Source organism: Canis lupus, chromosome 19 (assembly GCF_048164855.1).
Source record: "Canis lupus baileyi chromosome 19, mCanLup2.hap1, whole genome shotgun sequence".
In the NCBI taxonomy this organism is placed as follows: domain Eukaryota; kingdom Metazoa; phylum Chordata; class Mammalia; order Carnivora; family Canidae; genus Canis; species Canis lupus.
In genome coordinates, this window is record NC_132856.1 from 39,875,891 (window position 1) to 39,891,935 (window position 16,045).

Here is a 16,045-nt window from a genome sequence, read left to right on the forward strand (position 1 = left end):
CCTTGTATAGCTGTAGGTTAGAGAAAGGCTGCATAAGCGGGTTTATGGAACACTAAGATCAGGTGGAGAGGGTGCCTTGGCTTTCTCCACCTACAGGCATGGGGCACAGTGAGGAGCATCACGACTGAGAGTCAGGAGCCCTAGTCCAAGTCACTGAACCTCTGGGTGATCGTTTGACAAATGCAGTTATCTGCACCTTCCCAGCTGCAATCCAGCTCCCAGAAGGATGATGACTTTTTTGGAAGAAAGAATACTGAGAAATCTACACAACTCTCATGATATTCCACAAAGTCAAGTGTCCTTCCATCTATGGAGGGTTACTATCAGAGTTGGTGGCTCTTTGGGATTTGAAACCAAGGTCCTTCTTGTTGGGTTCCCTAATATCAGTCATAGGTATTTGGTTCCTTTGTAGCCAGATATGGGTGTCCTGAACATGCCACTGCAGAACCTTTTAGATGAATAGGAAATGCCCCTTTTGGAGCTAGCAGGGATGGGAAACTGCTGTGACTTTTCAAGAGGAGCGCCAGATGGTCAACTTGTTACAAGCAACACACAAGGTAGCAGGAGGCATCTGTCTCTCCAATAAGTTGGCCCCACATAGGGCAGTGAGATCTCAACTAGATACTTTGGCATTAAATGGTTTGTTTTTTTCTAGAAAGCATCTGAAACACTTACCAGGCATCACCTTCTGTTTGGCCATAACTAGAACTTCACTGCCAAGTCAATTAAACAAAAGCAGTGGCCTCAACCCTGTGGTGCTAGGGACATTTCCTATTCATCTTTGTGTGCTATGACCACCTTTCCGATGCACTGCAAACAGCTAACATTTTTCTTCTGTGTGGCTACTCAACAAAGATGATACCTTTTATTTTTTATTTTTTAAAGATTTTATTTATTTATTCATGAGAGACATAGAGAGAGAGAGAAGCAGAGACATAGGCAGAGGGAGAAGCAGACTCCACACATGAAGCTTGATGTGGGACTCGATCCCAGATCCCAGGATCATGCCCTGAGCCAAAGGCAGACGCTCAATCGCTGAGCCACCCGGGCATCCTGAGAGGGTATCTTTTAAAGCCAATGACTTGGGTGCAGCCACTGCTCTGCTCTCCTTCACTCTTTCTCTGGAGGATGAATAGGGAAGACTCTCCTAAAAAGGCTTCTGAAGCAACTGGCTGCGAGCATCTCGCTGGTGCTGATCTAGAGTAGGGCCAGGGCAGCCTTTAGTGAGACTGGAGAGGTGTGAGAATGAAGGTTCCATAACCTCCAGTTCCTCTGATTCCACTTAAATCCTCAAGGGTTTGGCAACTCTATCTCTGTCCCTAAGAACCACTCCCCCCAACCCTGACCTCCAGGGGGTCTGCTTCCTCACATGGAAAGTATAGCTGCCACCAGTGAGCATCTTTATATCTGACATAAAATGTCACTCACACAAAAGCTGAAGACATTAACACAAAAGTTGAAGAGGTACTCTTCAACTCTGAGGTACTCAGATGAGGTTCATGCTGGTCTAAAACGGAGTCTCCCACTCTAGGTTCAGGTCATTCTGGAGTATAACCTAAACCTATTAATTATTTGTATAATTAATGTATATACATTTAACTGCCAACAACTATTTTCTTTTCTTTTTTTTCCAACTATTTTCTTAGTAGGTTCTTACTGAACTAAACTGCATTGTGGTTGAAGAGACTTCCTTGGTTTCTGCATGGTCTCCCAATCAATCAATATGTACTGTATACCTGACAGAGAACCATCAAGTCTCCATGCAGGGAACCAGGGAGATAAGGACAAGGTCCCTATCCTTAAGGAGCTGCTCTCTTCAATTGAATGAGTCAGAAAGGTGACAAATGATCATCATTCAAGGTGACTGATACTTTGAAAAAAGTATGTGCAAAGATCCAGGTAAGCTCCTATCTGCAACAGCCTCCTTGATGGAGCTTGGTGGGACGCAGTATGTAAAGAAGCCTAAAGAGAAGGATGTGAGTGGTGACAACATGGATGAAGGGGCAGGGCAGGGCTCCTGAATCAGATGTGGGTTCAGATCCTAGCAGTGGCATTTCCTACCAATGGTATTTCTTCACTGATAAAAACCAGGATAACTCTTCAGGACTGCATATGGGCTTAGATACAATGTTTATCAAGCACAGAGCACATGATATTTAATATTTTATTCATTTATTTATAGAGATGAGAGAGAGAGAGAGAGAGAGAGAGAGGGGCAGAGAGAGCAGAGGGAGAAGCAGGCTCCATGCAGTGAGCCTGACGTGGGACTCGATCCTGGATCTCTGGGATCACGCCCTGGACCGAAGGCGGTGCTAAACCACTGAGCTACCTGGGCTGCCCCACATGGTATGTTTTTAATAGATAAGAGCCATTATAAACATTATGGTGTTTCCTTTCCTGTTAACAAGGAGCAACAGTAGGAGGTTAGAGTGTACACATGGGCAGTGGGGACTGTCAGGGGACAGGGCTGGAGACATGGGCAAAGGCTAGTTAATGAAGGACTTTTATGCCTTGTGAAAGAGTATGAACCTTGTTTTTTTTTTTTTTTTTTAGGAACCATTTCTGAGACAATAAATGGAAGAGAATGAAATTGGTTTTGGCCATGAATTTGAGTTGTTTGTACAATGTAGGTACAAAAATAAAAAAGACAGCTAGAAATTAATTTTGACTCTTTCTGGTAGGCCACAATGAATAGAACTGATCTTTAGTAAATGTTTTGGTGGAGAAAAGGTTACAGAGTTTTGTCCACCCTTCTTCCCTGTCTGATGGCAGGTGCAGAAAAGGTTGGGAATGTGGCATGAGCAAAGGAGTTCACTATTCTAAAAGGGGTCCCCAAAAGGCCACTTGTGACCTCCTTAGACCCCCCCCCCCAAATGGGCTAAAACTCACAAAAGCACAACTGTGCTACAGGAAGAAGGGATGCTTAAGATGCAAGCCCATTTCTCAGGAATCTCATTTCCATGTCTGGCTAGTGCACTGGACACCTGAATTTTTGCAAAGCAGAAGTCTTGGCATAGCAGTACCCTCTATTCAGCAGCCACTGAAGGTGGCCTCCACTCCCTCATTTCCTGATACGTGGATTGAAAGTGCTCCCCCTAGTGTTTGCACATCTTGTAGCAGAGAAGAGACAACTACTGCTTGGTGATGGATTTCTTCTGTTATTCTTCCTCACTCCCTAGCACCTTCCTCTAGGCTCCCAAAAGGTATCCTTAGCCACCATATGAACTCTGCTGGGAAAATAAACCTGTCATGGGGGCCTCATTGCCACTTCTGGAGTAATTCAAACCCATGATATGATAGAAGGCAAGACTTCATGAAAAAATTAATTTTACATGAATTCTCAGAGTGAACACAGCATAAAGATCTCTCAGCTCACAGTCTGCTTCCTCTAATCTGTTCATGGCCAGGACCGAGGAATAGAAATAAATAGACTTTAGGCAAAGAATAGAGGCATGGAAAAGTAGGGTCTCCAGTCCCTGGAAAAACCAACTGGAAGTCCTATGAGGTCACACTTCTGCACCAGGTGACATTTCCCTACCCATCTGCCATATAGCCCTCAGGAACATCTGCACAAAGGCCTACAGTTGTTTCCTGCATTGCTAAGCTGTGCCCATTCCTCTGAGCCTTTTCTGGATGGAAAGCCAGTTGGTGGCATATCCCTGGGATACCCCCCGGTGGCACATATTATGGGGGAATCCCAGGAAGCCCTGGCCTACTTGTGGGAGAAGGCTCTTTCCCTCTCTTTCCTGCCCATCAGTAGATTCCTAATGACTAGTGATGGCACTGAAAACAAGAACATGGTTTTGAGGGCTACATGGGCTCAATTTTAAGGTCAGGGGATGTCCTTGCTGAGGAAAATATCCTGATCAGAGAAGAGGTCAGGTAGGTAGTTGCCTGAGAAGATACCTGTAGTCAAGCAGACGTTCCATGAGGCGGGTTACTGAGGTCACAAAGGAAATGCCAGTTTCACGCCATGTTTCCTGTTCAACCTTCTCCAGCAGGCTATTGGTAGGAGGGTAGGGGAAACAAACACAACATACAATTCATGAGCCTTCCCTGGGCACCAGAGTGAGGTCCCGGAGCCCATGGGGCCTGTGATGGATCTGGAGACGGCAGACTTACCACACTGCAGTCTTACCTGGGGTAGGGCCCAAACAGCTGGGTTCTACTCCATGCAGCAGAAAGCAAAGACAAGGTGATTACTGAACTGGCAGGAACAGATGAGCATATTTTTCCATTTTCCTGTATAAGTTCCTAAGGATGCCAATGAACTGAGGAAGGTGTTTTAAAGCTCCAGCCCTTTAGTGTCACTGTGAGGTTTGAGGTGAAATAGCAGCTGAGTGAGAGCCCACTGAGGATGGATCTGGCTTTGTAGTTGGCTGTCTACCTCTATCACTGCTCAAGAGGCATCCTTGGCAAACATACAAACTTATCTTTTCACATAAACCAAGAAAAAGGTTCCAACTACTCTTGAGGGTCCAGTATGAAGAGTAGTGAGGTAGCTCCAGGAGCTATATCTAGTCATCTTCACTGTCCAGGGATGCTTTCCTGTGAAATGTACCAGAGCCAAGAGCTAAACGCCCAGGTCCTTTTCTCATCTGCCAGCCCATGTTCCTGGTACCTCAGGGCAGCCTCTGGCTTCTCTGCCTTCTTACATATCTCTCCTAGGGGATGATGACCTGGACTCTCTGCTTGCTCCAGTGATAAGCCCAGGTCCAGGTCTCTTTCCTGATTCTTTTCCACACTGTCTCTCACTCCCTAAAAGTCATGAAAAGTCACCTGGAATGGCAGGTTCAGATAGAGGTCCAGCCTGGCTGCTGTTAATGCTGCCATGATGGTGATGGTCTTCCCCACACAGTGTGTGGCTTTAGCCAAAGCTTTTGGGAAAGTGAAGCTTTCCTATGTGACCCATATTACTCTAGAGAGAAGGCAGAACCATTGCTCTGGCCTCTAAGCTGTGTGGATGAAGCCGCTGTCAGTATTTTCTCAAACTACAGAGCTCTTCTGTCTTGGAGGACTGAGAAAGGTATTCTGTGAACAAAGAAGCCTGGGAAATGCTAGTCACACACCTTTTGGAGGTATTTCACATCTTTCTTTGTGTTGTAGGCTTTGAGAAATCCTAAAATACAGAGGACTGTTCAATTTTGTCTAATTGAATCTTTTTCTGAACTGATTAGCCCATGATCCACATATTTTTTTTCCCAGCATCTTCCCCTAAACACAAATTGGGAAATGCTGCTCCATGGCTCTCAGCAGCTTTTTATCCTCAGACATGACTTAGAAGAGTTTATGAAACACTATTTGGTCAGGTAATCAGTAACTACAAGTTATTTGTGTGCTTTTTTCCTCTGTAGTAAAATCATCTGCTAGTGACTTAGGAAGAGATTTCTCTGCATTATTTCCATAATTAGAAACATCTTCAGCTAAAAGAAAAATACTATAATATGGATTAATTTTCATGAATTATAATTATTTAAATTTCAAATAAATTCAAATTTATTGTGTGACTCATCCAAGAACAAAGTGGGCAGGATATAGCAGAAAGATTTCCTGCTGTCAAAATTAGAAGATCTGAGTCTTCCCTCACAGAGCTGCTTCTCACTGGTCATTCAACTGAAGGCCTGCTAACACTTACTTTCTTGATCTCAGTTTTATCACCTCATCAGGGTAATTTTTGCTCTGACCACTTCACAGGTGTGTTGTGAGGATCAAGCAAGAAATGTCAACATATTCTGTACACTGTAAAGTTCTAAGCAAATGTACAGTATTATTATTGGAAAAATATGTTACAGGCTTATCTTTAAAATGACACTAAAACAAAATATTAAAGCTGGAAATAATGAGTAAGATGTGAGGGGACTTTAGAGCTGAAAGAGTCTTAAGATTTTGTTTTTTAGGAAGATAAAGTGTCCAACATCACTATCTAGGAGGACCATGGCTCCCCGGAGTCCCTCTTTTGGACTTAGCCCTATGGCAATTCCTATAAGGTCTCTTGGCCTCCATCAGTTCAAGACAGAAGCTATGCATGGTGGACTTGGGAGAACCCTTGACATAATTCAGTACAACCTCATTTCACAAACAGGGAAGCTGGCCTGGAGAGTGGGTACAACGTGTTAAAGTCACAATATCCATGGTAATGTTTTTTTTCAAGCTAATTATATCATGTTACAAACCAGGGACTTAAGTTTTTTCCTCTTAGAAATGCCAGCACTGAGCCCTCGCTGAGTCTCCATGGGCTGTTTGCCCAGCTGGATACAGTGCATGCTATGAAGACATATGATGATCCTTTTCCTATCAGCAAATATAAGAGCTCGGAGTTATTGCCCATCTCTACCTCTTTAGTCAACTATGGCAATCCCTGAGAGAGCTTGCTGCCTAAATGCCACCTTCCTGTTGACTAGGAACAACCCATGTCTCTCCTGATACCTACCCTCTGAAGCTTGGGTTGCACTACCCTTTATCAGCCCACTTCACCCCCTCCCCCAGCGTGGGGTGCCATGGGCTGAAACAGCTTACAGCAGGCCGAAGAGCTCCCTGTAGCTCTCGTCGCCTTTCCCTTCTGACACCATGCTGTCCAGTTTGTCAATCAGCTCGGCCTCCACCTAGAGGGAAGCAGAGACTTTGTAAACCCATGCTGACTTCAGAGGAAGGATGGGAAATCCAGGTCCTACCACAGGTGAGGATGATGGGGAACTCCTTCCTGATTTTTTCCTTGTACCAAAAAAATCCTAGGGAAGGCAGGATCTCATCTACAGCACCAAGAAACCACCCTGTCTCCCCCGATTAGGAAGGCCTCCCACTCCAGTGGTTTAAATAAAAGTTGGAACTTACACACCTCAGATACTCTTTTCCCAGTCTAGGGACAAAAGGCAAGGATTCCCTGGAAAGAAAAGTATTTTGGATCCAAAAGAGGCCTTTATCAAGTATTCATCTTTCTTTAAAAATGCTCATTCTGAAAAATTTGTGTAAGTAAAATATATTTGGTTAGAATTTTCTCCTCTAGTCAGCCAGTCAGAAAGGAAGCTTGCTGCAGAGCTAGTCCTCACTGTAATGGCTGATATGATTCTGAGGTGAGCCAAAGATGAGTGCTTCATTCAGAGATTCTCCTTCAGGATACAAAGCTCTGCTGTTTGTCCTAGGACCTAAAAGCCCTTGGAGCGGCTGCTGCTGTCTCATCACTGGGGCCTCTGCATTTGTTATTGAATTCCTAAACTGTAGGGAGCAAGACTGCACTTGTTCCCACCTCACTGATCTGCAAGGCATTCAGCAGTGCTCAGCCTCTTTTCTAATAAGCCTCCCTGGATTTACTCTGAGGTGGGAAATTAGTTGTAAGTGGTGTGAGATAAAAATCTTTAAAACCCCTCATTAGCCTTTAAAATGTGGTATTGTGGTATTATTTATACAGATAGTTCATATAAACAAAAATGGCATGGCTGCTTTTAATGATGAGCTATAACAGAAGCATTTTCTCACTTCACATAGGGCCAAAGAGTCCTAAGGCAATGAAGTAATAAAAAAATAATTGAATTAGGAAATTCATCAAAAGCAATTATGGCTTCTGAAATCCCTTCAGCAGAAAATGAGAATGGATGAAGAAATACAGTCCTGTTATAGTGGGTCTGCTATGTGGCCAGGATCGACTCTCATACATTTATGTTTGGCCTGGTGAGTCAGCTGCTTGAATATACATTTCAGAGAAAATAGAAAATCTGAGACCAGGGGTCCTTAGGGATCAATGCCATCCATCCTTTTTTTGTATGGAGAAGAGCCTTCAGCAAGGACTTGCCTGGAGTTATACAAAGTCAGAAAGAGCCAAGCCCAGAGGCCAAGGTATCTCCTTCTTGGTTCAAATTTTATCTTGTCTTACTGGGTCAATCATCTGGCTACAAGCCTCCTAGGGGAAGAAGGGTCTGTTTATAACAAGGGATCTCTCTTAACACATGCCATACAGGAAGACTGTATTTTTCAGAACAGGGCAAAGGTGGGGAGGGGACCTGGAGCAGCAGAGAGTAAAACAGTGCACACATGGGTGCAGCAGTTGCCTGGGGTTCTCAAAATGGGTCTCTGGGCCAGCATTATCAGTCATCAGAGATGTTATAGAAGTGCAAATTTTCAGGGTGCCTGAGTGGCTCAGTTGGTTATGCATCCAACTCTTGATTTTGGCTCAGGTCATGATTTCAGGGCCATGAGATTGAGCCCTGCATTGGGCTCCAGGCTCAGTAGGGAGCCTGCTTAAGATTCTCTCTCCCTTGCTCTTTACTCCTACCCCCACTTACGTGCCTGCAGGTGTGTTCCCTCTCTCAAATAAATAAATAAATCTTAAAAAAATGCAAATTCTTAGGCTCCCAATGGATCAGAAACTTGAGAAGGGGAGATGCACCCTGTTTCAAACAAGCCTTCCAGGGTAGTTCTGATACCTATTCAAGTGTTAGAACTTCTGTGTTAGGCAAAGGAGCTGGTGATAGAAGGCTGTGGGGACATTACATCATCAACCTCTGCAGTCTGGATAAAGGAAGAAGTTTTAGGAGAAACTGAGAAATCCAAAATAGGGAAGGCTGCAGATCAATGTATGCAAAACCAATGTCTTTAAGTCAAATGAAATGCTAAGTTCTTCAAATATATCATGTCATAATTGGCAATACTGACAATTTTAGGTTTGCAGAATTACTTTTATTCTATGGAACCAGGATTCCTAAAGTGACAAATGACACCTTGTTATTCAAGACATATCAAGACAGATTCAACAACATCTGTCTTGTGACAACCAGCCACCTACTTCCGAGCAAGATAAGATATTTCCTCTTTCAGCTTATGTTTCCTTGCTTTTGAAGCAGTAACAGAGGTTAACAGTCCTCTTTGGTATTCCTGTGCCCTAGCTCTTGGAAGTGTTCAATGAATGCTAGTTTGGATTTTCGTCTCCATGAATCTAGCATGTCTCAGGTACTATGTTGAGTTCTAAGGAATAAAAGCACAAGAAATAGCCCTGTTCCCCAATAGCTAGCTCATCATCTGGTAGAGGAGGGAGGGACAACAGCTGACACAGCTCAGCATGATCAACGCTTGGGACAGTGCACAGAGAGGGTGGCCTGCAGTCTGAGACATCAATGGACAGCAGAATTTTGAAAAGTAGTGTTGTAAAAACTTAAGGAAGGCTTTTTGCTCTTTGATCCAGTGATTACAGGTGAGTTTACCTAAGAGAGGAATTAGGAATGGATATGTTTTTTGCAATATTACCAACAAAAATCTGGAATGAATCTGAGTTTCTAAAACTAGGAGCCTAACTAAAAACACTGTGATCTAAGCCATGCAAAGGAATTCTGTGGCCTCTAAACTGACATTGCAGTACCAAGAAGCATTAACTGACTGGAACAGACAGTGATGACAAAGTACTACTAAAAGGGAGATGAAAACTCAATAGACACAATGGTTCCTGAAACAAAATACACTTTTTTTTTTAACTTCAAAACCTCAATGTATGGAAAATGTCTAAAAAAGACATACCACACCCCACTACCCAAGTTACTAATTAGTAGGATTATGGATTACATTTTTTCATTATAGCTTATTTATAATTTAAATTTTTCTACATTAAATAACTACTGGTTTTATAAGTAAAAGAAATATTTTTAGTAGGTGGGAAGAAGTAAGGGAATAGTTAACAGAGCCAAAGCTGTGGAAAGCAAAATTGGAATCAAGACAAAAAGTCACTGAAAATTGATGATTAGAAGGTAACGGGTGATCTTGAAGACAGCAGCTTCAACAGAAGTGGGTACATAATACACACTACACTGAACAGATAGGAGGAGGGTCAGAAGCAGAAAAAGGGGGATGCAAAGAGTAGACCACTCTGTTAAAATATTTGATAGGGAAGCAGCAGCAGGATTTTTCTAACCAGGGACAACAAGGTTTACATGGCTTGCTAGATATCAATTATTCAAAACAGTCTTTTTCGGGGGAGGGCGAGGCCAGAGGGAAAGGAAGAGAGAGAATCTTAAGCAGGCTCCATGCCCAGAATGTAGCCCAACATGGGACTTGGTCTCACAACCCTGAGATCATGAACTGAAATCAAGAGTTGGACTCCTAACTACTAAACCACTCAGACACTGAACAACAGTCTTAATGAGTGAAAGAACACAGCTTAACAGCTGAGTCTTAAAGTGTGAGACAAAGGAGTTCCAACTTAGTCTTCCACAAAGCTAACCTTCTTTATTCAGGAGTAGTAATGGAGGAATGCAGCCTAGCCCCTCTTTTAACAGACTCAGATGATCCATGGTGCAGCTCTGCAATGCCATCTACTTCTTGGTAACTAGGTTCTCTCATCAGGCAGTTGTGAATTTTGCACAATTAGAAGGCTGTGACAACACAGAAAAGCAACAGTTTTTTTTTTGTTTGAAGTTATTATTTCCCCAAAATATAAAGGCATTAGAGCTGCATGCTCCCCAAATGGATTTTTATGTTAAATACTATTTACCCATGATAAAGAGCATCTATAAAAAACCTAGAGCTAGCATCATACTTAATAGTGAAATACCAAATGCTTTCCCCAAAGATAAAGAGCAAAGCAAGGTTGTCCACTCTCATTACTCTTATTTAACACCAGACCAGAGGTCTTAGCCAGTGCAATGAGGTAAGAAAAAAAAATAAGGGGTGTCTGCATGGTTCATTCGGTTAAGTGTCTGACTTTTGATTTCAGCTCAGGTCATGATCTCAGGGCTGTGAGATCAAGCCTTGCATCAGGCTCTGCACTGGGTGTGGAGCCTGTATAACATTCCCTCTCTCCCTCTCCTTCTACCCCTACACCTCCATTTGCACCTGCACACATTCTCTCTCTAAAAGAAAATATAAGAAGAGAAAATAAGAAACATACAGATTAGAAAGGAAGAAACAAAACTGTCTCTGTTTGAAGGTGATATGATTATCTAATAGAAAATCCCAAAGAATTTCCAAAAACCTTCTGGAAGTAGAAGTGAGTTTAGCAAAGGTGCAGGAAATAATATTAATATATAAAACAACTGCATTTCTATGTACTAGCAACAAACTGAAAAATAAAATTTAAAAATCAGAATAATTTATAATAACACCAAAAATAGGAAATACATATAAATCTAACAACATGTATAAGATATGTATACAGAAACTATAAAACATTAGTGAAAAAAATAAAAGAATATCTAAAAAAATGGAGATACATTGCCTTCATTGACTAGAAGTATTAAGTATTACTAAGATAGCAGTTCTTTCCAATGTGATCTATAGATTACAATGTACTCTCAATCAAAATTCCAGCAAGAAGTTCTGCAGATGTTGACATGCTAATTCTGAGACTTATAGTTAAAGGAACTAGAATAGCTAAGAAAACATTGGGGAAAAAAAAGAACGAACTTGGAGGATTTACACCACTTGATTTTAAGGCTAACTATAAAGCTACCATAACCAAGAGAGTGTGGTAATGGTAAAAGATAAGACACAGATCAATGGACTAGTAAGTCCAGAAAGAGAACTGCACACATATGGTCAACTGATTTTTGATATAGTCTTTTCTTTCAATAAAAGGTATTGGACATCCAAGTGGAAAAAGAAAAAAAAAAAGAGTCTTGATCCCTACTTCACATCTTATACAAATGTTACCTCAAAATAGGTAATAGATCTAGATATAAAAAAAATATAAAAAAAAAAAAAAAAAAAAAAATAGATCTAGATATAAAATTATATAACCTCTAGAAGAAACACAGGAGAAAAAAATTTGTGGTCCTGGGTTAGGCAAAGGGTTCTCAGATATGATTCCAAAAGTATGATCTATAGAAGAAAATTACTGATAAACTGGACTGCATAAGAATTAAAAAATTTTGTTCTATAAAAGACACTGTTTGATGTAAATGAGAAGACAAGCTAAAGACTGGGAGGAAATATTTGTAAAACATATATTCAACAAAAGACTGACACCCAGGTTACATAAAGAACTCCCAAAATTCAACGATAAGAAAACATATAACCCAATTAAAAATGAACACAAGTTTTGCATAATAATTTCACCAAAGAAAGTATAAATATGGTAAACAAAAATATTAAAAGATGCTCAACATCGTTAATCATTAAATGAATGGAAATTAAACCACCATGATATACATCTATATGCCTATTAGAATGGCTAAAATAGGGGCACCTGGGTGGCTCAGTTGGTTAAGCGTCTGACTCTTGGTTTCAGCTAGGGTTATGATCTCAGGGTCCTGGGATCGAGCCCTCTATTGGGCTCTGCACTCAGCAGAGAGAGTCTGCTTGAGGATTCTTTCTCTTTCCCTCTCCCTTTGCCCCTCCCTCCACTCACATACACACACTCTCTCTCTAAATAAACACATACATCTTTAAAAAAGAATGGCTAAAATAAACATGCAGAGAGATAATACTGAATTCTGGTGAGCATATTGATCAACTAGAACTCTCATACAATGTTGTTGGGAAATGGTATAGCCACTTTGGAATAAAATTTGATAGCACCTCATAAAATTAAACATATATTTACCACAACATCCAACAATCCTATTCCTAGATATCTACCTAAGAAAAATGAAAGTTTATATTTATGTAAAAACCTGTAAAGAAATGTTTTTTAAGCAGCTTTATTCGTAGTCAACAAAAAGTGGAAATAATGCAAATGTCTTTTAGATGGTAAATAAACTGCAATGGAATACTACTCAGCCATAGAAAAACTGACATGTGCAACAGCATGGATGAATCTCTTGATAGCATTATGCTGAGTGAAAGAAACCAGTCTCAAAAGGCTACAGGGTACACGATTCCACTCACACGACCTTCTGGAAAAGGCCCACCTACAGTGGTGGAGAACAGATCAAGGGTTGCCATAGGTTAAGGACAGGGGGAAGGTCTGACTACAAAAAGGTAGCAAGATGGAACTTTTAGGAATTTAGGAAATCTTGGTTGTGGTGGTGGTCACATGCCTATATGCTTGCCAAAACTTGGAGAACTGTGAATCACAAAGAATGAGTTTTACTCTTTGTAAATTTAAAAATAAATAAGAATTAAAAAATTATTGTTTGCTGTTTCTTACTGTTATAATCACTCACTTTAAGATCACTGCTTTAACTCAGAGTCACAGGGTTGGGAGGGAACTTAGTGGGGAACTGGTACAGTCCCCAATCTGATACAGAAATTTCTTAGAGGCCTCCTGGGAACTTCTGCTTGAGAATCACCAGCAAAGAATTCCTCATCTCCTAAAGCAGGCCAGCTTACACTGGACAGCTCCTGTTACTAGCAAGTTATTTCTTTTATTAGATAAAATCACTTTTCCTGACACTGATCCCTACTGATTCTAGGTCTATCTTCTAGAGCTACACAGAGAAAGGAAGGGGCATCTCCTTTACCTTAGAGGTAGCAGAAGGTCTGCACAGAGGGACAGCTTGAAGCTACTTAGTCAAAAGCTAAGGGCTTACACCTCCTGAACCCACCTCTCTCTGTAGGGGTCTGTGTAATTCTGGGCTACCCTGAGCTATGAAGTCATCTGGTCTCGGCTCTAGTCTTAGAAATGCCCAGATCATGCACCAGAGAGGAAGGACAACATGCTTCCAGGGCCCTCTCCTGAATGAAGCTGGGAGGTTACAGTCTCAGCCATTCTCTCCTTGAACAGAAAGTTTCTTTCATATGATGCTCATTCCTTTCCTCTGATTCTTTCTGACCTCTAACTTCATAAAGAAAATCTATAAATCAATTCTGGCTAGCAAGTAAGGGAAAACCCCTGAATAGGATTCAAGATGGCCAAGCTCTGGCCCATTCCCACTGGAACCATGGTCTGGCCATTTGGATCATCTGCCTGGACAGAAGGGGTCCATGCAGAGGAGAGCACCCAGAATACTGTCAGGCATTTGTCTTACCTGCTTGAAGTTGCCGTTTTTCCTCTGCTCCCAGTCCATCATGTCATGAAAGATGGGAATCATGATATTCCGCACTTCTGGCTGTGGGACCAGTGTCACGCCCAGAAAAGGACCAATCATTCCCGGAATAAAGTGGATCTTATGTTCACCTGAATAACAAAACCCAATAGATATTAGTTTATGCTTTCTTTGCTCCTTCTACAGAAGCTTCCCAAGTAGGGCCACAGTATTTACTTTCAACTGCCCTGGAAGCATCTGAGAACAAAGCAAGCTCTTCCCTATGGCTTTCTGAGAATTCATAGGTAAAACTGGCCTAGCCCAGCTAAAACAAATGTTCAATAGGCACAAACTGCCTTTCCAAAGAATTCATGGAAGGCTCAGTAAACTATCTGAAAATCATTCCGAGGTCAAGGGACAGAATTCATTACGTTAGACAGAAAAGGATTTTTGAATAACCCTATGATAGTTTCAGATTGTCCTGCTCAGGGTTTATTTAGCAAGAAAAATCCATATATTTCTGCTTAAACACTATCCTTGGGGGTTCTACCTCTGGTCTAGCAGCTATAGGCCTAAAATTCATGAGCCTCTTCACTGCCTGTGCTCATGTATGCCCAAGAGGTTTTCTCCTTAGTTAGCAGGAGCCTCCTGCACAGCCCTAATAGGACAGAATAGTTCAGGGACTGTCTGTGATCCTCCCCATCCCTGCCCCTTGTCTTCCCATTGCATTTTTGATGGTAGCACTACATCTACCCAGGCCAGCTCAGCATATCCTCCAATGTTCTTATGAGGTCTTTCCATAGGAAGTGGGTAATACAGGTTTCCCTGTGACTGGCCTGTAATCTGAGGCATATTTCTAGAGGCCAGGGCTAGTTCAGAGGACTGTGGGATAGAACTTTCCTCTTCCTAGTAGTGGTGAAATAGAATGAGCCATCTTCTAAGAGCTCTGCTTTCAGTCCTTCAGAAACTATAAAGAGGACAAACTGCGGGCCTTGTAATGATTGCTCCAGCCAAAGTAAAATCAGTTCTTGAGGACCAGAAAATTCCATTTGCACCAAAAACCAAAATGAAGCAGGAATGGCTTTATCAGGCAAACTTGGCATCTATTTTTATTTCCTCCATTGTGAAAGCCTATCTAAGGAGCAAATGTTAGCCCTGAGGCTGACTCTACATATTCCAATCTCAGTATTTGGTACGGTTTGTTAGTACCTTGTGTTCCTGGGAATATGAATGTCAGGTTGAGGATTAAAATCTATACCCTGACTATGCTGGATGAAGGATGTAGGAATACTGAGGCTGGAAAGCCTTGGTTAAATGTATCTTCATTCATGGAGGGAAGCCTTAGTGTTAACTGGCAGGGATGCCTCATACCTTGTTTGCTGCTTCCAGGGTTAGTGATTGAGATGGTTAATGGAAAAGTAAAATTTTATGCCCATCATTCCTAAGGCCTCAGAATCATGATCTCAGTTGAAGAGTAATAGGAAGTATAATGGCCTCTCTAGCATCCTGAGAGGCCACTTAGAAGCCTATATACCAAAGGATGGCTCTCCTAGTCACTGGGGCAATCCAAGGATTCTATCAAACACTGACAATTTCAGATCAAAAGCACTGGATATTAGAGAAGCTACAAATAGAAACTGCCAAAAGAAAGCGGGATAAAATCAATTTCACCTAGGGGCTACAATTCCCTTCTTGTGTGCAATCTTCATGTAATTGGTGGCAGAAACCTGATCTGCATGGTCTTAATACCAGAGACACCAAAAGTGTTTCAATATTTATGAAAATGAATAGCTGCCCTTGCTCATTTGCTGAGTATTTCCAATATCTATGCTTCTATACACCTATCATGATAAACACTGAGTAATGTATAGAATTGCAAAATCACTATATTGTATACTTGAAACTAACACAACACTGTATGGTAATTATATTGGAATTAAAATTAAAAAAAGATCTATGCTTCTGAACCTGCAACATCTGGAGTGGGATAGCACAAAGGATCTTACCAGCATGAGTCCTTAAGCTGGGAAAAACTCCAAGAGCCTTTATATTCTTCTCTTTTTGACTTCAGTTCTCAAAAAAAGGAGTGTGCATATGTGTTACTGGGGTCTTGCTTCTCGGCCTCTCTTTGCCAAGAGCTCTGTGCATGTGTGCTATGCCAC

At 41.6% G+C, this 16,045-nt stretch overlaps 1 protein-coding gene across 16 annotated transcripts in view; it reads right to left on the reverse strand.

The window, feature by feature from the left end:
• DOCK3 (dedicator of cytokinesis 3) overlaps positions 1–16,045 on the reverse strand; it is a 502,472-nt gene that overhangs the window by 35,987 nt on the left and 450,440 nt on the right. For 15 of the 16 annotated variants that reach the window (XM_072786067.1, XM_072786064.1, XM_072786059.1 and 12 more), the window contains 4 exons: positions 13,887–14,035; positions 6,517–6,602; positions 4,139–4,165; positions 3,907–4,002 (listed from right to left, as the gene is read on the reverse strand). In XM_072786067.1, coding sequence (XP_072642168.1) covers positions 3,907–4,002; positions 4,139–4,165; positions 6,517–6,602; positions 13,887–14,035 — 358 coding nt within the window. The remainder of the gene's footprint in view (positions 1–3,906; positions 4,003–4,138; positions 4,166–6,516; positions 6,603–13,886; positions 14,036–16,045) is intronic. The other variant, XM_072786058.1, reaches the window with a different exon arrangement.